A 23,834-nucleotide genomic window follows, 5' to 3' on the forward strand; every position below is an offset into this window, starting at 1 on the left:
CCAGCTCAGAGAGGAGGTGTTTCCCTCAGCATTTCAGAGCCACTGACAGATGAGCAAGGAGAGAAGCCATGAGACTCAGCTGCCCCCTCACAGCAGCCACCTTCCCTTCCAGCCTGGCTGCATCTTCTGTCCTCACAAATTCCTGCAGCTCCCAAACCCTGACCCCACGAGACAGCCACCTTCCACTGCTCTGGCTCCAGGAACAGATGGTCTCTCTGCCCTCATGTCCAGGGAAAATGATCTGTTTTTAAGATGGGGTGAGATCAAGAACACTTTTCTCCTTTTGAATACACACAAAACCAGGGAGGGAGATGTTCCTCAGGAGATGCCAGGGCTGATGCTGGCTCTGAGGACTGCTACCTAGCTGGCTGTAAGGTCCTGCTAGGGGACAAACACCATGTTCCCACCCAGCAGGCACAAACCCAGCTGGTGCCCCAAAGCAGTGCCCTGAGCCTTGTGCCCATGCACGAGGCACAGAGGAGTGAGAGCAGAGGCCCAGCAGGCAAATCCCGCAGTCAGGCTGCAAATCTGCCGTAGCTGCACAGAGAATCACAAGATCAGATGTGCTGGGGGAGCTTTTCCTGCTCAGTCACCAGGCTGGCTTCTCGGCTCGGCTCTGCTCTGCCCGGCAGGTTTGCACCTTGCCCACACTGAGGGTGATGCCAGCACACAGAGCTGGGGCTGCACAGCCACAGCCACAACCCCAAACACATGGCTCATCCTTCCCTCCCTTTCCTGCCTGCTGGTGCTGCAGCAGAACATCCCCAGAGCAAATTTCAGTGGGACACTCCAAGCAAAGAGCTTCCTGCAGATGGCCTGACTCAGAGCACACCTCCCAGTGAGTCCAGGCACAGCCCTGAGCCAAGAGTGAGAGGTTCCATTTCTGGAAGTGTTGTTGGCCAGGCTCTGGGGACATTGGACTCTTCCTGAGTTTTCCCCAGAGCTCTGCCTCTGCAGCTCCTCAAGGATCTGGCATGAGCTTACAAGGAACTAACACTGTAGGAACAGTTCTGCTTTTCCCAATGGGATGACCCTGTAAGGTTTAGAGGAGTCTAAAACCCCCTATTCCTCCTGCTTCACTGTTCCCAACCCCTTGCACTCAGTTCAACTGGGAAATTATGATTTTTCCAGACAATAACCTCCCTATTTTTCACACTCTTGCAGAGCAACCAGGAAAATGAAGAGGTTGTTCAGTGACGAACAGAGATTATCATCTGCTCTACAGAATTTCTGCTGCTGTTCCAGACTGCTGAAACTCAAGGAGCTCAATTCCAATCAGAAACGATCTTCAAGGTCTGACACTGAGAGTAAAAAATACCCCAAAACCAAAATAAAAATCACATTTTTACCTGAAAACTCAGCACTATGATGTGGAGTAGGCAGTGTGGAGTGAATGTGCTGCTCTTCCAGCCATGTTCCCTCCCTGGGGGTGCAGCTGTGTCAATCCCCTCCAGGCTGGGGGACTGTGCAGAGCTCTGGGGAGCCCTGGCAGCACTGAGGGCACAGCCCAGGCCACCTGGGACACCTGAGAGTGCCAAGATGCTCAGAATGGGCTGAAAAAGCTGGGCTTTCAAGCAGGTTAGGGCACAGGGGGTGAGCTGGCTCCTGTCACCTACATGTGTCCCTGGAGCACTGAACCCTCCCAGCACCTCCCACAGCACTGGGAGCAGAAGGTGGATCCATCCTCCTTCTCTGAGGGCTGAAAGACCCTCTCTGGCTGGAGGGGGCAGAGGTGCCCCATGCCCACCCAGTGAACCCATCAGAGGTGCCCCCAGGTGCTTCTACATGGAATTAAAAGCTGCTACCTCAGAATGAACCACCCAAGTTCCACCTACCTAACGTTAGATGAGATCAGCCCTGCCATGTGCCTCACCACAGGGACTTCCATGGCCTAAAGAGCTGAGATCCATCCCTGCATCATCCTGACAGACTGACAGCATGACTGCCCATGGTTGGGAGAACACATGTTGTAATGACTTTATAGCCTTTAAATGCCAGGCAGTGATGCATTGCCTGGTGGAATGTCAGAGAAAAGCCATAAATCCCCATCCTGCAGGAGCCTGGGCATGTCAGACATGTGAATATGCTGATTTGGTATCCATGGTACTTTGGCATGTCTCACATCTTTGTCTTCTGCCCAAAATAGATGAGCTCTTAAATATTACTCAGCACTTGGAGTTCTGCCATAGCATAGAAGACAGTTGAGAAAACACCAAAAATGTGTCTCCCAGTGCAAAGAAATATTGAGAGAAACTTCACTGGCTTTGTTCAGTCCGTGGGCAGAACTCTGTGCATGGTGGTGGAACAACAAGGCAGGGTGAGGTTATTTGGCTGAAGTGGAGGTTGGAACACAAGGACTGGAACTGAAATAGAACAGAACCTGCTCATCTAAATAGGAATGGAACAAAATAGAACAAAACCTACTCATCTAAAGCCCTGGCTGAAGCTCTCACCCCTCCTTACAGGTACTGGGTGGTCACACCAAGCTGAACACAGGAAAACTGTCACACAGTATTTCCAAAAATCCAACCATTTCGGGCACAATCCTAACGACAGAACCCCTCAGTCCTCTGTGCCACCTGAAATCCCCACTGTCACAGCTCAAACAGACAATCAGATCATGTCACAGACAAAGACAAAGCCACACACGAGCACAAGCAGCTCCTGCAGCAGTGAGATGTTCATCACTCTCACCACTCAGCCGTGGGGGAATTTGCCATGAAGAAATTAGAAATGAACATTAGAGCACTGTTGAAAACCAGGTGAATTTAGCTGAAAGGTAAATTCTAAGGCCAGTCCATTCTGATGTCTATAAACAGCTGAGATATTGTTTAATTTCTTCAGAGAACAAGAGCCTTTTATTCACTTTGGGAAGCACCCCTGTCTGGTGGCTGTGGTGTATAAACACTCTGCACTCCCTCTGCCCACTCTCCCACCTTCCCAGGGACAGGAAATGGGCTCTGGAAAAGGTGTGGAAACCACTGGCCCACCTCCAGGAGAGCAGAGCCCCCGAGACTTTACAGCTAAAGAAGGAAAGGAGGTTTTGTTCTCATCTGGGGAGCAGCTGGGAGAAGCCTTTTGTCCACCAAACTGCTGGGAGGTGACTGAGGTGGGGATAATTCACCTGTCTGAGACCAAGAGCCAGATTTACAGCCCTGCTCAGGGTTATCCACAGGCTGGGTGCAGCATCTCAGGACACCCCACTCCATGGACCATCTCTCCTGGGGTACATTTGCTACCTGACCCTAAACACACTGCTGCTGTGACAGGACATGACTGTAAAACTCCTTTGGGATGGGGACACCTTGTGTGACATGCCACCCACAGGTCCTTCCTTGAACCATTGCAGCTCCCAGCCCACCTGAGGTTGGAAGGTGACTTCCTCTGCTTCCCTTCCCCCTGGGCAGAGCCCGACTGGGATTGTGGGGTGTTGGATTGCAAGAGTGGGATTGCAAGGTGTGGGATTACAAATATGGGATTCAGGATATTGGATTATAAATCTGGCATTGCAGGGTACTGGATTACAGGACTAGGATTGCAGGGTATTGGATTAGAAGTCTGGAATTGTAGGGTATTGCATTCAAAATCTGGGATTGCAGGGTATTGGAATACAGGACTAGGATTGCAGGGTATTGGATTCAAAATCTGGAATTGCAGGGTATTGGATTACAAGTCTGGGATTGCAGGGTATTGGATTACAAGTCCCACGGGTGCTGCCTCAGCCTCAGTAAACTTTATTTAAGCACACACAGACATACACAGACAATATACATATATTTGTTTCTTCTCTGACAGTTCTACAGGACCAACACTGCTTTGGATGACACTCGTGGAGAATTGCAAAAAGTGCAGGAAATGTAGGAAAAACCAGGTCTTTTAATCGTTTGTGAGTTACGGTCATCCACAGAAACAACAGAGGAGTTCAACCAGGCGAGCACGAGGACACAGCTGCACATACAGTCCATTGGTCTACAGAGGGATCTCCACATACATTGTGTCTAGAGGGTACAGCAGTGTGGGGCAGGAGGACACAAAAGGGCACTGGGATGGCACATGCACCCCCAGGGTCACAGCCAGGGCACCGGTGGGGCTGGGGCAGGGGGGACAGAAGGACACTCCAAACACATCTCACTGTACACTAGAAAAACTCACCAAATAGGCACAGCGTCATCAGGGACCATCCCCGGGGTTCTGGTGTCACCAGGACACAGCTTTGGTGTCACCAGAGCTCCTGGGATGTTTGGGTAGTTGTCTTAAAGAGCTACAACTGTGTCTCCACATATATTTATATACAGTACATATACACAGAACATACACAGAGCAGTATATGTATATTTTTGTGTTTTCCTGTTTGTACATTATATCACAGATTATAGGAACACATAAAAGATAGGCTTTAGGACCTATGAAGAAATAATTTTATAAAATATTCATCATACCCCCCATCCAGAAAAAAAAAAAAAAGAAAGAAAAAAAAAGAAAAAAAGCCCAGAACTCAAGGAGAAGAACTCCAGACCCACAGTCTGGAAGTGGTCACTGCCTGCCCTGGGACAGCTGGACATTCCTTCCCTTCCCTTTGGGAGCACAGCACAGGGTGGGGGTTGCACCCGTGCAGCCAGGAAAACACAAAGCTGTAGAACAGTCCCACTGCAAATGCAGAGTGGATGCACCCTGCCCTGCCCCTCCCTGCCAGCATCCCAAAGGTGCTGCCCCAGCCCAGCACTGACATCTCCTGGGCTGACCCACAGGCCAGCACTGCCAGCTCAGGCCGCTGGCAGCTCACAGCTTTGGATTTAAAACAATCTTTTGATTTAGCAAAAAATGGTTTCCACTGTACCCTTCGTGTGTCCTCTTCCTAACGTGACAAACCCGGAGGAGATGAAATTGTGGAGATCTGGCCCTCCGCTGCGATAAATATCCTTTCCATAGTGACCTGCCAGGGAGAAGGAAACACAGCTGCCTTTAGTCAGTCTGCACGTGTGGATATACATAGATTTATATATACATGTGCTGTACAGCCCTGCTGCCACGCTCACAAATGTACCACAAGGTGCATTATTAATGGCACCCCGAGGGTGTCACAGAAAACAATTCCTATGGCAACGTCAAAGCCTTAATTCTTTGTTGGCAAGAATTTACGAAGAACGACAACTGCGTGTTTTGGAAATTGCTGAGGAATGAACAGAATCTGAGAGGGGAAGCACCAAAGTGCCAAATCAAACAGCTCAATCTTCAGGAAATTGGCTCATCCCTGGCTCACATCCAGGTTTGCTCTCCCAAGGGCCTCGTGTCACTCAGACATTCAGGATTAAGGAGATAAAGGAAATCAGAAGAGATTCCAGCAAGAGCCCTGAGAGCATCCTGGTGGCAGAGATTTTGTCCCAAGGTGCCAATGTCACCCCTACCCCACATCCCCATGAGCAGCAGGACAGCAAACTTTGATTTTAGCTTTGATTTGCTCTGCTCCATGCATGGCATCCCTGGGTAGTTCCTCAAGTGCAATAGACTCCTCAAAACACTTCCTCAGAGCTTTCTCAGCCCCTGACAACAGAGTAGATTCAAGAGACACCCAGCTTTTTAATATTTTAATACACTAATAAAAAAAAACCCTCCTGCCTCCCTGTTACCATGCAAAGCTCTGAAATGAGGACACAGATAATTTTTCAGATACTCTTTTATCATCCCCTCCCTTTTCCATGTTGTTAATTTTTCTGTTCCTGTTATTTCAGGGCGAGGCAGAGATAAGATAGGTGCAGGGGGAGGGAAGGGAGGTGGCCTCGGGGGCCAGGAATGCAGCTCAGTCCCTGTGAAATTCCACTTCTCCCTGAGTTCCTGCCCGAGCTGTGGTGGCAGATGGTCCAGAGGCTGGGCTGGAGCAGAGCTGGGTCAGGCAGCTGTGGGCAGAGCAGGAGAGCATCCAGGATCCAGGTGGGAACAGCCTGGGGCTCTGTCCTCCTGGCTCAGCTGCCTCTCCCAGGTACCACAGCCCTTCTCTGTTTTCCAAACACTGACACCAAATGCTGGTTGCTCCCACCCAGTTTCAGCCTCTCTGGCAACTCCGTGTAAATCAAGAGAGACTTTGGGACCTCCTCAGTCTGGGAAGTTTCCCTTTTTTCTCTGGAGAGAGTCTGTCTCTCCCAGCACCCAGCAGTGGGCAGTGGCTCTGCAGGGCATTGCTGCCTGCTCCTGGTCCCTGAATAGCCTGAGGGGAGACACCAGCTGCTCCCCAGGGTCCCTAAATGTCATGGAGTCACTGAGTGGTTGGGCTGGAAAGGACCTTAAAGCTCATCCATTGCCACCCCTGCCATGCCAGGGACACCTTCCACTGTCCCAGGCTGCTCCAAGCCCCAGTGTCCAGCCTGGCCTTGGACACTGCCAGGGATCCAGGGGCAGCCACAGCTTCTCTGGGCACCCTGTGCCAGGGCCTGCCCACCCTCACAGGGAACAATTCCTTCCCAATATCCCATCCATCCCTGCCCTCTGACAGTCTGAAGCCATTCCCTGTGTCCTGTCCCTCCATCTCTTGTAAATATTCTCTCCCCATCTTTCCTGTCAGCTCCTTCAGGTCCTGCAAGGCCACAGTCAGGTCACCCCAAAGCTTCTCCTCTCCAGGCTGAACAATCCCAGCTCTCCCAGCCTTTCCTCCCAGCAGAGCTGCTCCATCCCTCTGATCATCCTGGAGCCTCCTCTGGACTCTCCAGCAGCTCCAGCTCCTCCCTGTGCTGGATCAGCTCTGCAGGTTGGGTCTCACCTGAGTCTGCCCCAGTGGGTCTCAGCAGCTCCTGTTCCTGTCCTCAGCAGTGCCAGGCCAGGAGAGGTTGGCACAGGCTCTGCCATGCCAGCAATGGTGCTGGAGAGCCTCAGAGGGACCTCCCAGGGCAGGCAGGAGATGCTGACATTTCTGACAAATGTTTATTCGTGTCTAACAGAAAAGCCATCCCCCTCCCTTCCCACACGGTGTATTTTCTGGTCAAGGTCAGCCAAGTGCTCCCTGGAAATGTCACCAAACACACACAAAGTGTTTGCACAGCTTTGGGAGTGATGGAGCTCCCAGTTTTCTCCTTACAGCTGTGGCAATTCAAGGTGGTGACAAAACCCTCCAAATGTGGAGGCATCCCTCAGAAATTCCCTGAGAGGAGTTTCCAGAAAAAGTAAAGAAGGATTTTCAACTTCAGTGGGAAACATCGTGGGCTCTTTGTCTTTTCTTTCTGCCTCCCTCCTGCAAACTCTGGATTTTAGATTCCTGGAAAAGGGTGGCAGAGCTCTGAGGCTGCAATTCCCAACTGGATTTCCTTTTCTTTACCACTCTTCCAAAATATGCTGCACCTTTGCTTCCCACTGAGCCAATCTTTGCTGGAATCCCAGGAATTTCTGTGCACTCAGGGCCAGCTACTCTGGTGACTGCCATAAGTTTCCTGGTTTAAAGCAGGATAAAAAAGCCACACAAATATTGCTGCTACCTCCAGCTGAAATCAGCTGTCTTTGACAAGTCCCTTCGGAGAATCTGCTTAAGACAGAGATCAAGAAGGGGAAGTTTATAAAAAAAGCAAACATTTACTGGCAGATTGAAGATTGTTCGTCAGCCATTTGCTCTCTGAACCTTGTTCTGCCCCTGCTTATGGAACATTGTAGTTCAATTAAAACATCCCTGTGATAACGAGCCATTAGCATTTGAACAGGAGTTACATTTTCCCAGGAGAAACTTGAATTTGCAGACTTCAAGTAGCATGACTTTTCCCTTTTCACGGATATATTACAGGATGCTACGTCTGCTTTTTGGTTTTTTGGTGGTTTGTTTTTTGTTTTTTTTTAATTCCTGCTCACTTGTGATCATTTCTCGCAGCTTTGCAAAATTCTGGGACACAGCTTTTCCTTCCCTTGCCTTACAAAAGTGCCTTGGGGGCTGCTGGAGGGCCAAATCCAGGTGTTGTTATTCAATTTATTTGCCATAATCCCATCCTGAGCAGGATATTTCCCACTGGAACTGAAGAGTCACTTGGAGCAAACCCAAGTGCAGGTGCCCAGCAGAGCAGTGGGAGCACAGACAGGGCTTTGCCACACCAGGAAATTCCCTGTTTCCTTCTCCACTGAGACTGTTCTCTTTTCTGCCTCCAGCAGTGCTCTCTCCAAGGTGCTGAAAGTCCTTTGGAGCTGCTGGAGTGAGATCAGAGCTGCCAGAGAGGGCTCAGCCCAGAGCTGAGAGAGCTGAGAGAGCTGAGAGCTGAGAGAGCTGAGAGCTGAGAGCTGCCTGTCCCACGGGCTGGGAAGCAGCTCCTGGAACTGATCCAAATGTTCACCCTGACTGGGCTGAACCTCAGTGTTACACTCTGCCCTATGGTGAGAGAGCTAAAAAATGCTGAATTCCTCGGAAAACAGCTGTAATTTGAGTGGTTTTCGTTTTCTTTCAGGCTTCAGGGATTTTTCATGGAAACAAAATAGTTTGGATTGGAAGGGACTTTAAAGGTCTTCCAGCCCCACCCCTTCCCCTGTCCCAGGCTGCTCCAAATCCCAATGTCCAGCCTGGCCTTGGACACTGCCAGGGATCCAGGGGCAGCACAGCTTCTCTGGGCACCCTGTGCCAGGGCCTCACAACCTCACAGGGAACAATTCCTTCCCAGTATCCAATCTAAATCTGTTCTCTGTCAGTCTGAAGCCATTCCCTGTGTCCTGTCGCTCCATCCCTTGGAAACAATCTCTCTCCATCTTTTTTGAAAGCTCCCCTTAGGCTCCTTCAGGCCACAATGAGGTCACCCCAAAGCTTCTCCTCTCCAGGCTGAACAATCCCAGCTCTCCCAGCCTTTCCTCCCAGCAAAGCTGCTCCATCCCTCTGATCATCCTGGTGCCTCCTCTGGACTCTCCAGCAGCTTCAGCTCCTTGCTGTGCTGGGGCAGCTCTGCAGGTTGGGTCTCACCTGAGCACAGGGGCAGAATCCATCCATCCCTCCCCTCCCTGCTGCCCCTGCTGGGGCTCAGCCCGAGGCACAGGGGGTTTCTGGATCCTAGCTCTGAACAATCCTTCTCCCAGAGCTGCTCCCTCTGCTCACCCCCAGCAATGTCCCCATCCTGTCACCCACCAGTGCAGCAGCCATGACCCCTCCATGTCCTTGTTCTCCCAGGAGTCCCTGCCTGCACATTTTGAGGGGTTTGGGAATGAATCCCCTGCCCCAGAACTGCCCCGATGGGATCCCAATCTGTTCCCAAAGCACAGCAGCCACCCCTGCCTGATCCCACAGCACTCCCTGTGCACACAGATTTTGTATCTCTGCTTCTCCTGGCTAGGATCACATTCAAAGTGCTGCTCCAGAGCACTGTGTGTGACCTTCTGGAAGAGGCTATTCTGCTCTTTTGCTCCCTGCTCTGGCTCAGGCTCAGCTCCATGTGCTCCAATGCCTGTAAGGCCCTGCACTCAGCACATGCTCCCAGGGAAAGAGCAGAGCTGTGGCACAAAGCAAACCTAGCTGAACACTTACACAACTTCAAATTCCCAGCAGAGACTGAAACAAGGTGAAATTTTACTTCTTCCCCCCCTCTGCTCTGTTTGCAAGGCACGGCCAAGGCAGAGAGCAGAATGCTCTGCCTGCCACACAATGAAGGCAAATTCTTCAGGGCACTGAGCAGCGAGGGAACATTTCATCACAATGGCATCCTACAGAACACACATATGGAACAACCTCAGCCACAAACTGCAATTACAAGCCCAGCCCTGCTTTAACAGAATTATTAGAGCTGAACTAAAATGCTGTTATCCACCTCTTGGAAATGTTATTACTGAGCACAGATTACATCACCCCGAGAAGGGCAGACAGGGACTGGCATGGACAGACTTTTGCAAGATGCACAGAGATCTGACCTCAGCCTCCTCACAAATTGCCTTGGGGAAAAAGGCCTGCAGCCAGGGAGGAGTCCTGACATCCAACTCCTCAGCACAGACATTGTTGTCAGACAGATCTCTGTTGGAAAAGAAAAAATCCTTTTATTTTGGGGGGTTGGATTGGAAGATCCACAGCCTCCCTGATTCGGATGCTGCTCATTCCTGCTGGAGTGATTTTTTTGGGGTTGTTTCCCACATAACAGAGCAGGAGTGATCCTTTGGAGCTGTTTGACACAGGAAACAGCCCTCGACCGAGGGCAGGAGGTGCCAAAAGGGCAGGAGGTGTTTGCAGGGTGCTCTGCACACCCTCTGTCCTGCCACTCCCCCTGGGGGACCTTGGGATGTGAGGGAGGCTCAGCTCCAAATCCAAACCGATGAATTCCTGCCCGAGAGGTGCCCAGGGCAGGCAGCAGCACCTCCCATCCAATGTGGGGGAATTCTCAGGAATTTGTGGGTGTCAGACACTTCCACAGGACTGAAGGAAGTGTTTGCAGCCAGATCAGGCACCTTGGGGGTTCCTCTTGGGCCACAGTTCAACAGAGATTACAGAGATAAGGGACATCCCAGGGATGTCACTGAGACATCAAACATCCCCTTTTTCCTTCTCCAAACAACCCAAAAAGCAGAAGCCAGCTGGCACCTCTCACACTAGTCAGAAAACAACACAGCAAGGGCTCCACCATTGAGTTTTGCCTGTTTAACACCATCCTTCTGGCATTGCTGCCTGTCCAGGGCAGGAAAATGTGCACAAAAAAGCAGCTGGAAGGAGTTCAGTGGTACTTGGGGTGAGCTGTCAGTGTTGCACAGCCAGACATGAACAGGATGAAGTCCAAATCAGGGCAGGGAATATCAGATTTTTCCATGTCCTACAGACATTTTCTAGCTTAAATCACACTGGGAGACTAACGACAGCCAAGTTCCCTGTCCCAGGAATTACAGAATCACAGCAATATTAAGGTTAGAATAAACCTCTGAGATCACCAAGTCCAACCACTAACCATTTTCACCATTTAAACCATGGCCTCAAGTGCCACACCTGCATTTGCTGACCCCCCCTAGGCAGCCTGTTCTGGGGCTTTGCAACCCTTTCCATGCAGAAATTTTCCCTGTTATCCAATCTTAACCTCCCTTGGCACAACTTGATGCCTTTTCCTCCTGTCCTGTTGTTCCCTGGGAGCAGATCCCCCCTGGCTGCACCCTCCTCTCAGGGATTGTGGGGAGCAGTAAATGTGACAACCCATCATTTCACCCTCCTTCAAAAGCATTTCTTCCTTTATGCCCCTTTCCCTCCTGCCAAGCCTTTGGAACATCCCTTCCTGCTTCCTCCAGGTTTGTCTCCATGCCAGGGGAGTGCTGAGCCCAAACTGCTGAAATCACCCCGTGGGGACACATGGCTGTGGTCAGTGCTGGCCAGAGGTTGGGGTGGCTTTGTCCATCCCATTCCTGCATCTCTGCCCAGGGCACCTGGGAAAGCTCTGCTGGGGCAAAGGAGCTCTGATCCCTGCAGGTTCCCAGGGGTTGGGCAGTTCCTGTGCCCCAGGGCTGGCTGGGCTCCCCTTGCATAACTGCCTCAGGAAACACAGGAACAGCTCAGGCCAGGATCACTCCCCAGCCAAGAGGGAATTTGGGTTCAAAATAGAGCAAGAGGATCATTCCAGCTGGAAAACTGAGAGATCCTTACTTTGCCTTTTGATTTATTCCAGTGTGACTTTTGCATTAGCAGCCTTCAGGGGGCATTTGCATCACTTCTTCCTCCCTTCCTTGCAACCAGGCCAGGTAAAAGCTCCCTGTTCCCAACCGAATCCTGGAACTTTCAACTCAAATGATTGGCCAGGAGCTGGGCTTTATGGAAAATGACACATCCTGGAAGAGTTCCCAACACAAGGATGGGGAACAGTTCCCTGGCACAGGGTGTGGAGCAGTCCAAACGGGCAGCCCTGCCAGGAATATGCCCACTTAGTGCCCAGCAGAGCCAGCCAAACCCAGAGCACTGAGCTGCACCAGGCCAGCTTGGACTCCTGGATCTGCCTGGCACTGGAAAAGCTGGAGAAAGTGAAGCTAAAAGCTGTGCTGGCTGCAGTGGCCCAGGGAACATCTCCTTTGTTAATTGTTTACTCCGTTAACTACAGCAGCTGTCCTTGACTTTGAACCCCCTGCGAGCTGGAACAGGCTGGAAGAGGCTTCAGGAAACAGCACTTTTAGGTTCTGTTAACTTTAAAAAATGACTCTGTGAAAGCAAAGCCCAGGAGTGCAGCGCTCCAGGGTCTCCCCAGCAACGTAGGCTGACAGAAATACAGTCATGAGCTCATACTCTGCTCGGATAAAAGCACTTTCAAAAGGAGGGGATTAAATGGGGAAGAAAATAAAACACAGCCCCTCTGCAGCTCTCCAAAAGCGTATTCTGGGCAGCACAAAACCCACTGAAGGGCTGGGACAGCCCTGCTCCCACGGGCTGCTTCTCCCCAGGGATACATGAGTGGTTTGGAGCTCTAAAGCTTCCCAAAAGGCAAACTTAAAAGCCCCTAAAGCCACTAAAAGTCACCCTTTTGCTCTGCAGCACAGCAGGAGGAAGGAGCCCCATGGATGTTGCCCTTTACAGAATCCCAGTGTAGTTTGGGTTGGAAGGACCTTAAAGCTCATCCCATTCCACCCCTGCCATGGCAGGGACACCTTCCACTGTCCCAGGCTGCTCCAAGCCCCAATGTCCAACCTGGCCTTGGACACTGCCAGGGATCCAGGGGCAGCCACAGCTTCTCTGGGCACCCTGTGCCAGGACCTGCCCACCCTCACAGCCAAAATTTCCTTCCCAACATCCCATCTAACCTGCCCTCTGGCAGTGGGAAGCCATTTCTGCAAAACTGTTTTATTGGGGTGTCTGTGCAGGGCTAGGAGTTGGACTGGATGATCCCTGTGGGTTCCTTCCAACCCAAAAATTCTGTGGGTCTGTGATTCTGTAGAGATATTTCATAGCCTTGATTTGTTTGCACTTTCAGTACATTTTATGGGATGCCCTGGCACAGGATGCCCAGAGAACCCCTGCATCCCTGGCAGTGTCCAAGGCCAGGTTGGACAGGCTTGGAGCAGCCTGGGACAGTGGAAGATGTCCCTGCCATGGCAGGGGTTAGAAGAAGATGAGTTTCAAGGTCCCTTTCAACCCAAACCATTCTGGGATTCTGTGACTCAATGGAATGAGAAAAATTCTCTTTCTGGTTCCTTTCCCAGGCCCTGAGCTCCTTCTCTCACCCTGAGCACTCTCATATGCTTAACACCCTCAGGGAAAGTCCAGACCAGAGGCTGAGGAGTGTTGTGTCATCCTGCTGGCTCCTGGGGAAGGCAGCAATGCCTGCAGGTTAATTTAAGGTGTTCTGGACAGAGAATATCAGTCCCCACTAACTGCTGCAGCTTTCCAGCCCTGTGACACAGCTTCACCCAGCTCAGTGCTTCCAGGCCATCTCTGCCCTCAGAAGAATCAGCTTGAACTCCTTTCTGCCAACTCAAGGCCACTCTTCCCTCCTGGCAGACTGTTAAACACCAGGATGGGAATTTGGAGTTGGGACTTCCCAAAGTCCCATTTCTCATGGGAAGCTCAAATGTGTGAAAACAGCAGTGCTTGGTGCTGCCCTGACATGGACTGAAATCCAAGAGGAACAGCCTCAGGCTGGGCCAGGAGAAGCTCAGCTTGGCCAGCAGCAGGAATTTCTCCATGGAAAGGGTGCTCAGGCCTTGGCAGGAGCTGCCCAGGGAGGTTTGCAGTGCCCATGGCCCATCCTTTATCCATGTGGCCCCACAAAGGCAGTGGTGACATCCACAGAGTGCCATTGTCCCACATCCCCTGTGCTGGCACAGCTGGGCACCAGGGGAGTTTGGTGACCTCAGAATTCATTTGTACTTCAAGCTATCCCAGCTGGGGATTCCTGTCAGGCTCCAGGGCAGGAATCTCTGCTGGGCTGCTGGGAGTGGTCCTTAGCCATCCTCCCTGCTTACTGAACAGCAGGGAAGGGAAAGAAACAGAAAAAAGGGGAAAATAAAAGAAACACAGAAGAAAAAGAAAAGAAAAAAGAAAAAAAAAAAGGCAGAGGCAGCAGTTCCCTGGCAGAAATCTCCAGGGAGCAGTTGCAGGGCTGTGACAGAGCTGATGGTGGGAGAAGCATCAAAGCAGCTATGAACTCTGAGGTGTCTTGGCTGCACCACAGCCCTGGGTGGCTCTGTGACTGTTCTTGGTGGCTCTGAGATTGCCCTGCGTGGCTCTGGGACAGCCCTGGGTGGCTTTATCCCCGCTAGGCCCAGCCCCTGGTGCTGAGTGGGGCTGGTGCTGTTTCCAGGGAGATCCCCAGCCCTGCACTGCCCCTGGCTGTGGGTCTGAACTAGGCTGGGCTGGGCTGGGCTGGGCTGGGCTGGGCTGGGCTGCTCTGGCTGCTGTGACATCCCCACAGTGTCTGTCACCCACCCGGGTTGGCTCCCTCGGGGACAGAGGTGACACCAGCCTTACCAAGCCATCCTGGTGACAAAGGGATGACCAACATGGCAGGAATGAGCACAACTCCAGAGCCCCAAGGGCAGTAAATAAACTTTACAGATCCATTTTAAGGGTGGAACAAATGAGTCTTTCTATATTAATTTGAACTGCGAGCTCTGTTAACTATTTCTGGTGCTCTGATGAGAACATTAAAACATTAAATAACAATAAACACTCAGCTCCACACCCGAGGTGAGCTCCTTTGGCTCTGGAGGATGTGCAGAGCTCTATCCATGCAGCCTGGTCATAAATCTGCTTCCCTTCTCCCAGCCCTAATTCCCAGATCAGTAAGGAAGAAATTAAAAAGTTTCCAGGCAGAGCAAATGCCAGCTTCAATACACATAAAGCCTTTTGGTTGACACATTTAGAGAAACCATATTAATTAATTATCTCATGAATATCTTGGCTGCTTTTCCTGCAGCACTGTTGGATTTCCTGCCCATGAGCTGTCCCAGCAGGTGAGGGCTGAGCCTCTGCTGGTCCTACTGCTCTGCTGGCAGCTCCCAGTGCCCCTGCTTGTGCCATGCTGGAGGTGGCACTGCCCAGGGCTCACTCTGACTGCATTTCTGCCTCACAGAGCTGAAACTCCACTTGCTGGGACACCTCCAGTCTTCCCTCTCCTCCTCTCTGTGGGGAACTCAGAGTGTCTTGTCCTTTTTGTGCTCAAAGCCATCACAGAATCCCAAATCACTGAGGCTGGAAAATCCCTCCAGGACCATCCAGTCCAAGCTGTGCCCAATGCCCACCTTGTCCCCAGCCCAGAGCACTCAGTGCCACCTCCAGGCCTTCCTGGGACACCTGCAGGGATGGGAACTGCAAACCTCCCTGGGCAGCTCCTGCCAAGGCCTGAGCACCCTTTCCATGGAGAAATTCCTGCTGCTGTCCAAGCTGAGCCTCCCCTTGCCCAGCCTGAGGCTGTTCCTCTTGGATTTCAGTCCATGTCAGGGCAGCTCCAAGCACTGCTGGTTTTACATATTTGAGCTTCTCATAGGAAATGGGACTTTGGGAAGTCCCAACTCCAAAGGACATATCCTGTGCTTTGCTTTGCTCTGAGGTGACCAACAGTGGTGGCAGAGCCAAGGTGACCTTGGGGGACTCCAGGGACCTCAAACGACCTAGAGGCAACCACAGCTCAGTCATTTAGGAAGAGAAAGGTCCTAATCTGACCTTCAGCATTATTTGTTTTTTCTTTTTTTGTTTTTCCAGGTTCCTATTCTGACCTGGGGCCACTGCTCCTGAATAATAACAAGAAGAAGAAGAAGAAGAAAGAAGAAAGAAGAAGAAGAAAGAAGAAGAAGAATACTTCTACTACTACTGCAGGTCAGAATAGGACCCTGAAAATAATAATAATAATAATAATTATTATTATTATTATTATTATCAGTATTATTATATATTTTTTCAGGGTCCTGTTCTAACCTGGGGCAACTGCCCCTACTATTATTGTTGTTGTTGTTGTTGATGTTATAGAATTTACCTATTTATTTCTACAATTTGATTGTCACATTCCCTCTCTGGAAGATTTTGGCTCATTTGCCATGGCCAGGGGACAAACAGGACAGAGCTGCACACCCACTCACTGCTGTGAGAGTTTTTCCTTATTTCAGCTGAGAGATTCCAGTGGCACCTCCAGCCCTGAAAAGGGGAAGTCTCCAAAGGAAAAGGATCAAACACAGGACCTGTGAGTCTGGTGTTGGGATTTTGTGCAACTCCAGCCCTTCATTTCCAAGTAATAACATCTCCTGAGGTAACTGAGGGAAGCTGCTTCATCCCTGCAGCCTTAACTGCCTTTAGAGCTGCACTTTTAATTCAAGATGGAGATATTAATTTCAGAAGTGCTGAACATTTCCACATTCACATTCATCTTCTTGAAGAAAGAAGCTACAAAACCTCAGCTACACTCCCCAAACGCATCTGGCTCATGAAATTACACCTCAACAATCAGAATTTTTAGGAATACACGGTCCATGTGCACATTAGCTGCAGCCTGCACGTTGTGGGATGACTTTCAGGGGAAAAGGATGATGACAACTGAATTTTCCTGCTGGGTGGGGGAGTAAAAGGGGATGGACCTGCTGCTGCCTCAGTTCATTCTGCAGAGCTGAGTTGAAAGCACAGGAGCTTAGGAAATCTCTGGAAAAACAGGGATAAAAGGAGAGGAAATGACTGTGAGTATGTCTTAGTCACCTTCTGAAGAGACTGATCCCACCACGAGGAGCAGGAGGGGCACAGGATGGAAAAACACAGGTTTGTCAAGAAAAATGAGATTTGACTATTAATATTTGCTTTTTTAGTTCTGGTTAAGATGGGAGAAAACTTTCTTTTGAAAGACAGAAGAGAATAGAACTTAGTGAGGCAACGGAAACAAGAATTCATGAGGGAGGCAAGGTGGCTGAGCAGGTGATGGGAGTGATGAAGGACTTTCCTCTTTGCAGGGGGATGAGGAAAGGGAAAGGCTCCCTTTTCTTGCAGGACCACAGAGAAATCAACCCTTTATCTATCCTGGATCTCCTCTGAACCCAGCCACACCCTTAATGCTGTGGGGAAAAGCAGCCTGGGGAAAAGTGGCAAAGGAGGCACTGAACACACAGAGAGCAGCGAATTCCTGAGGATTCCTGTCCGGAGTAGTTCTGAAGTGCTCATGAACCTTCTGGTGCTGCTGCTTTTTGTCTTTATGACGGAAGGGGAAGGAGGCTGAGGGTTCCATGCCGGGATCAGGAGGAGCTGCCTGCCTGTTGCCTCCCCTCTGCTGGCTCCCAGCAGCAGCAATTCCATTGACACGGGGGGACTACGACTCTGGCTGGGCACGAGGAGCCACCAGGACATGTCCCCAGCCAGAGGGGACACCTGGACACGTCCCCAGCCCAGGGCTTCCCAGGGCACACAGGTGTGGAAAGCTCCTCAGCTCAGCAGGGAGCAGTGAGGCTTTGGCAGAGCTGCAGATAACCAACACCCAGACATTCCTGCCGTGAGCCCTTCAGCCCCCAAGGGGATTACAGAGGATGGATTTTTCACAAGGGCAGTGACAGGACAAGGGGGAAGGCCTTAAGGTGAAGGAGGACAGGGTTACAGTGGATATTGGGAAGGAATTCTTCACGATGAAGGTGGGGCAAGCACTGGCAGAGTTGCCCAGAGAAGCTCTGGCTGCCCCTGGATCCCTGGAATGCTGAACACTCCAGTAACACCCACTTTTATCGGGGTCAGATCTGCAGGGATAGGACAGGGAGCCACTCCCAGATCACACTGAAGGAATCTGAGGGCCCAGCCTGTGCTGCTGTTAATGAGCCTCAGCAGCAGCAACTCCCTGTGTCCTGCTTTGGGATGACTCCCGGGAGTGGCTCTCAGCAGGAGCTGCTCCCAGCCCTGTCCCCTTGCCCTGCTGTCCCCGAACACTCTGTACCCCTGGAGCTGAGCAGCTGCTCAGGGCTGGGCAGCATCACAGCCAGGCAAGCTGTGCTGCTTCTGCTGGAGCTTTGCTGATCTCATTTCGAGAGGGCCTAATATTCCCCTCCTAATTAATTTGTTCTCTTCGCCTGCGACCAAGCTGCCTTTTGTTCTTTGGGAGCTCCTCAAAAATTAGCTGCAATACCTGATGGAATTTAATTATAGAGGCTAAGGGAAGTGATTAAGGGCAGAGGGAGAGCTGATCACACCTCACAGGCTTCAAGGGTATCAGCAGAGGGGAGGCAGAACCTGCTTTTCTCAGGTGGAGGAAGAACACTGAGGAGTGAATGTCCCAGCAGGGATTGAAGGTTGGAGATAAACATTCCCTGATATCAAATGCCTTTGCAAGGGTCAGCTGGGTCTGACTAAAGCTGTCCAGATCTGCTCAGATACCATTCCAGGGAAATTAGGTCTGCACATCACCCCTGGCCCTGCGTGGAGCTCTGGATTCAGATGCACTTGGATTCCCTTGGGAGTTGAGTGAATGGAGAACAGGCTGCAAGAGAAGCATCCCCAGCAAGCTGAATCAAGGCTCTTGCTCCTGATCTCTGCCAGAGGCTGGGACTCCATATCCCAGTGCTCAGGGGGAGAGCTGAGATGCCCAAGCTGCTAAACATGAAGGGAATGCAGGAATGGGGGCTCTTGGGCCAAACTTCAAAGGAATTCTGTAAAACTGCACAATTCCAGCAGTCTGGGCACCACAGCCATGCAAATCTCTACTCCAGGGCAGAGAAATAACCCTTATCCAGAGAAAAGTACTGGAATTTCATAAAAGGGTGGCTAAGGAAAGCGAGAGCAAAATGAGGAAGAGAGGGGAAAGGAAGAACTGATCCAGGAAAACATGGAGTTCCACTCCTGGGAATTGCTCCCATCACACAGCTGAAGGTATCCAACCACAGTGAGTGACCAGGCTGGGAAAAGCAAACTCCTTCCCAGGCACATCCTGCATTCCAAGGTACTGAGCAGCCCTGATGTTCAGGAGGTGCCAGCATGTCCTCTTTGGGCTCTGAAACGCGGGCTGAGAGGTGGCCTGGGATCCCTGGTGATCCAGAGGCACCCAAAGGAATAACTCCACTGTGGCAGGAGTGCCTGCAGCCCCCAGGGGCACTGCCTGGGCCGGGACAGGCTGAGGGGACAGGAAAGGACAGCAGGAAGGGCACAGGAAATGTCTGCTCCCAGCCTGCAGCACCCTCCTGGGAAGGCACCCTGGGGATGTGGGAAAGGCTGCAGGTCCAGGATCTCCTGGAGGAGTGGCTGGGCTGTCCATTCCCACCAGAACTCACCATCCACCCGAGTCCTAAAACCACCACAAACGGCAGGAAATCCCATCCAACCCCTTTGCCTCAAAACAGCTGTGCAAAGCTCCTGCCACATCCCAAGGAAAAGCTTCCCAGAGCCAACACACAGACCTGGTTCTGCTCAGGAAACAACTCCTCCCTCGGGAATGGGGCAGGCAGGGCTGAGGGGAGCAGGGCAGGAGCTGATTGTGTTCCCAGCACAGAGCAGGGAGCTCAGGGACTGCACAGAGCCCTTGGCTGGTGGGGACATCCCTGTCCCTGCCCTGCTCAGGGATCATTAACAGCAGCTGGCTGGGGGCTAATGAGCTCCCCAGGGCAGTGATACAGACGAAGACTTTCCCTGAGTGAGGAGTCAGAGCAGGACAGCCCCAGAGCCACTTGTGTCACTGATCACCTCTGTCTGACTGAGGAGCTGATGGGAGCACTCAGAGCCAGCTCTGCCACAAAACACAGCTCTGTCTCCCAAAACCACCTTTGATTGATCAATTAATGATCTCTCCAAACTTCCCCAAGTTTGGAGAAGTCCATCAGGAGCTCTGTGATGATGCAGCCTTGGCCAGGCTGGAGCAGCAGCTGGGCAGGCTGGGAGGTGAGGCTGTGCTGAAATTCAAGGTGAAGTTCAAGAGGTTCCTGACCCTCATGGAGCTCAACAAGGCCACATGCAAAGGGCTGCACATGTGTCAGGGCAATCCCAAGCACCAACACAGGCTGGGGATGAGCAGAGGGAGCAGCCCTGGGAGAAGAATTTGGGATGCTGTGGGGCAGAGCTGGGACCCAGAAATCCCCTGTGCCCTGGGCTGAGCCCCAGCATGGGCAGCAGGGAGAGGAGGGGGGATTCTGCCCCTGTGTCCCAGTCAGGTGAGATGCCACCTGCAGAGCTGCCCCAGCCCTGGGGAACAACATCAGAGGGACCTGGAGCTGCTGGAGAGAGTCCAGAGGAGGCACCAGAATAATCCAGGGGATGGAGCAGCTCTGCTCTGGAGCCAGGCTGGGAGAGCTGGGGGTGTTCCCTTGGAGAAGAAAAGGCTCTGGGTGATCTCAGAGCCCTTCCAGAGCCTAAAGGAGCTCCAGGAGAGCTGGAGAGGGACTGGGGACAAGGGATGGAGGGACAGGACACAGGGAATGGCTTCAAATTTCCAGAGGGCAGGGATGGATGGGATATTGGGAAGGAATTGTTCCCTGTGAGGGTGGGCAGGCCCTGGCACAGAGTGCCCAGAGAAGCTGTGCTGCCCCTGGATCCCTGGCAGTGTCCAAGGCCAGGCTGGACACTGGGGCTTGGAGCAGCCTGGGATAGTGGAAGGTGTCCTTGCCCATGGCAGGGGTTTAAGTCTCTTCTAACCCCAATCATTCCATGATTCCATGAATGTTCCTCACTCTGTAGCCAAGGTGTGGCTCATTGGCTTTTCCTTGCCATGGGAATGGTCTCTGATTCCACCCCCAGCATGGACTGCTTTGGTCTGTTCCAGTGTCTGAAATCTGGATTTTGGATTTGTGCACCAGAGCTTAATGCAATGAACTTGCTATCCTGAGAGAGAATTGTGAAATGAGGACAATGTGTCAAACTGGGAAGCCTGAGAAGGAAAAACACTGAGTGGATTCAAAACTGAAAGAGATCCCACACTAATTAAAACAGCCAGATTTGGTAATGATTGCTAATGGCACATTGAGCTGTCTAGTCTGAGCTAGACATTCATTTTGCTGCTTCCTGGGTTGAGTTTGCTGTTTATTTGTTTGTTTATTTTGCTGGTTTTAGGGCTGGTGGCCTCGTGAACATGACAGTCCTGTCACAGCTCTGACAGGGGTGACACTAATGACCAACAATGAACTCTGGTCACTAGGGAACCCCCCAGAGTGCCTGTGCCTGGCCTCCCTTGCTGAGTATCTTGTGAAAAGGTGAATGAAATTGAGTATGGGAAGAAAGAGGCAGACTGTTTGAAAGGAAGAAGCAATTCAGACTCCAGTTTGGTTTGGGGATGTTTTTCCTAAAGTTATGGCAGGTTTTAGGAGGAAATCAGGGGTTTCTGGGGTGGTTGTGGCAATGTCACTCGTCCTCATGGCTTTATTTTCTACCCATGCAGTCCTGTGGCTCTTCTGAGCTCACACAGCCCAACCCCAAATGCAATCCTTCCCTTTTAGAGCTGTGGAATTGCTCCCACCCTGTGTCACCCCACAGCAACACCCCCTGTGCTCAGGGAACTGGCACTGAGGGCAACATCAAAGACCAGCTATTGGAGACTCTGCTGTCTCCATCTCTGCTGGCTTTAAGGGACTTCCAGCTGCTGACTGGGTCAGATTTGCCTCTCTGGACCTGACCTGTGAGGAAAAGAAAGAAAATAAAAGAATCCCACAGTCCAATCAAACACTTCAGTCTGGACTCTTATTATTTTTATGCTATTTTTAGGTGAGAGCTTGTTGAAGTCCCAACTTGTTTTGAGCAGGAACTGTGTCTCTTTCATTTGGAGGAACTCAACATTAAATACACCAGGATGTTAAAAGTGAACCTCAAGAAACACAAATACACCAAAACTGTCTGTTTTTCACAGTGAGGTCACTTTCACTGTGACATCTCCCTGGGAAGGAGGAGCTGGTGACTGCCAGGGTCACACCTGGGACCAGAGCACAGATCTGAGCAGGCTGGAGGTGCCAATGGTCCTGGAGGGATTGGGAATCCACCAGGGAAAAATGGGAAACCCCATTTGATCTGCAGCTCTGTCACAGACTCTTCACAAGGACTGTGTGACCTGTGGGTGGCTCAGGGGAGGTTCACCAAACCCCTGAGGTTCCTCAGGCTGGGAATTCATGCTCGAGGGGAACTTGGGCTGTGCCTGAGCTGCTGTGCCAATGGTGGCAGTCATGTTGTGAGCTGCACTCCTGCAAAATGCTCCTGCCCATATCCATGGCACTGTGGGGTGGGGAATGACCTCCAAAAGCTCTAAATCCAAGGCTCATGGGGACCACAAACTGCAGGAGCTCCTCCATCCCACTCAGGTCCTGGTGGGAGCTTTTGTGTTGCTGAACTTCTTGAATTTGTGCCTCTTGACTTCTGTGTGTTACTGGAGGGAGAGGAAGTACTTGAAGGAGAGGTAAGATGTGGAAATGGGTATCCCAGGCCTATGGAATTGGGCATTCAAGGCCTTAATGCACAAGTGGTGCTCAGCTGTAAGCATTGAGAGCCCAGGGCCAGAGGTCACACACATCACAGAGCTGTGGGTCTCACACCCTTGGACATGCAGCAGGTGCAAGCCATTGATTAACCCCCAAAATGTGAACTAGTTAGAGCTGGAGATATGACATCATCATCATCATCATCATCATCATCATCACAATTGTCTCAGAAGCAAAGGAAGAGCTGGGAGCTCTGGGCAGGTCTCTGCTCTGCTACAGCCTCTGCAGGGATTCCATTGCCCCTGGAATGCAGGAGGGAGGGAATGAGACCCTGGGGAGCCCAAACCTTTCCAGGAACAGCAGTCAGTATCAAAGTGTGATTTCATATCCTAATGGGAAATATTCCCTTCCTAGGGAGAAAGCTGCTCACCTTGGGTGTTCTGCTTCCTGTCACTCAGAGCAGGCAATGGACCTGGAGCAATGGGACCCAGCAGGGACTGCTGAATGCAGCTGGATACAGCTGGATGCAGCTGGATGCAGCCAGAGAGGTGAGCTGTGAGTGCTGCTGAGGTTACTCCAATGTCACTGTCCCCAAGGTCCCAGTCCAGTGGGGTGGCACTGCCCTGCCCTCTGGCTGCACTGACACTTTGTATTTCCATTCTATTCTCTCCTAATTCCTCAGTTTCAGGCATAGACCATCAAATATTTCCAGGAGATTCTCTGACTTTTCAGGCTGGATCTTGGCAGAGCACAGGGCAGGTTTGCATGGTTCCCTCCTCACATTTCCAACCCAGAGCCAGGGATGAGGAGGAAAGAGAATGGAGGGTGAGACTTGGGAGGGACAGGAGAAAGGAGAAGAGAGAAGGAGGAAAGGGGACAAAGAGATGAAGGCAGGAAAGTGAAGGAGATGGAAGCAGCAGATCGAGGGAGGTGATTCTGCCCCTCTAATCACAAGACTCCACCTGCAGAGCTGCCCCAGCACAGGAAGGAGCTGGAGCTGCTGGAGAGAGTCCAGAGGAGGCTCCAGGATGATCCAAGGGATGGAGCAGCTCTGCTGGGAGGAAAGGCTGGGAGAGCTGGGATTGTTCAGCCTGGAGAGGAGAAGCTCTGAGGTGACTGAATTGTGACCTTCCAGGGCCTGAAGGAGCCTCAAGAAGGATGGAGAGAGACTCTTTCCAAGGGATGGAGGGACAGGAAACAGGGAATGGCTTCAGACTGCCAGAGGGCAGGGATAGATGGGATATTAGGTGTGTTTCTATTGATTTAACCAAAACTCCTTCCCAGGAGGACCTCTAACCTCTCACACCAGATTTCAGACTGCCCTGGGCATTCCTGAAGGGAACAGGGCAAGGGGAAGGGACATCTCACAGCTCTCAGGTGGGAAAGGTACATCATTGACAGCACTGGGCAAAGGTGGGAATGGGAAATGGGAAATTATAGGAAATGTCACATCCCAAAAGCTTTCCCATTCATATCCTCAGGGTGTGTGGAAGTGGAAATGGTTTGGGTTGGTCAGAAGTTGTCCAAGGTTTCTGTTCTCATGGTGGTAAGAGCAGAAGAGCAGGAACATTTCCAGGAAGAGGCAATTCAATGTCCACATG

The 23,834-nt window shown here is 51.4% G+C and overlaps 1 protein-coding gene and 1 long non-coding RNA gene across 10 annotated transcripts in view; one reads left to right on the forward strand and one right to left on the reverse strand.

Annotated features, from left to right (window-relative positions):
• The window catches only part of LOC146429696 (uncharacterized), a 36,458-nt gene extending 35,098 nt beyond the window's left edge, over positions 1-1,360 (forward strand). The window contains exon 2 of the long non-coding RNA XR_014855652.1: positions 1,165-1,360. This is a non-coding gene — a long non-coding RNA (uncharacterized LOC146429696). The remainder of the gene's footprint in view (positions 1-1,164) is intronic.
• The window catches only part of SHISA6 (shisa family member 6), a 238,561-nt gene that overhangs the window by 178,672 nt on the left and 36,055 nt on the right, over positions 1-23,834 (reverse strand). For all 9 annotated transcript variants that reach the window (XR_014855657.1, XR_014855659.1, XR_014855658.1 and 6 more), the window contains exon 3: positions 4,838-4,933. Coding sequence is in view for 2 of the 9 variants with exons in the window: in XM_085077982.1 (XP_084934108.1) it covers positions 4,838-4,933 (96 nt within the window). In the remaining 7 variants the exon portion in view is untranslated. The remainder of the gene's footprint in view (positions 1-4,837; positions 4,934-23,834) is intronic.

This window comes from Lichenostomus cassidix, chromosome 18 (assembly GCF_008360975.1).
Source record: "Lichenostomus cassidix isolate B80296 chromosome 18, HeHo_3.0, whole genome shotgun sequence".
Classification (NCBI taxonomy): domain Eukaryota; kingdom Metazoa; phylum Chordata; class Aves; order Passeriformes; family Meliphagidae; genus Lichenostomus; species Lichenostomus cassidix.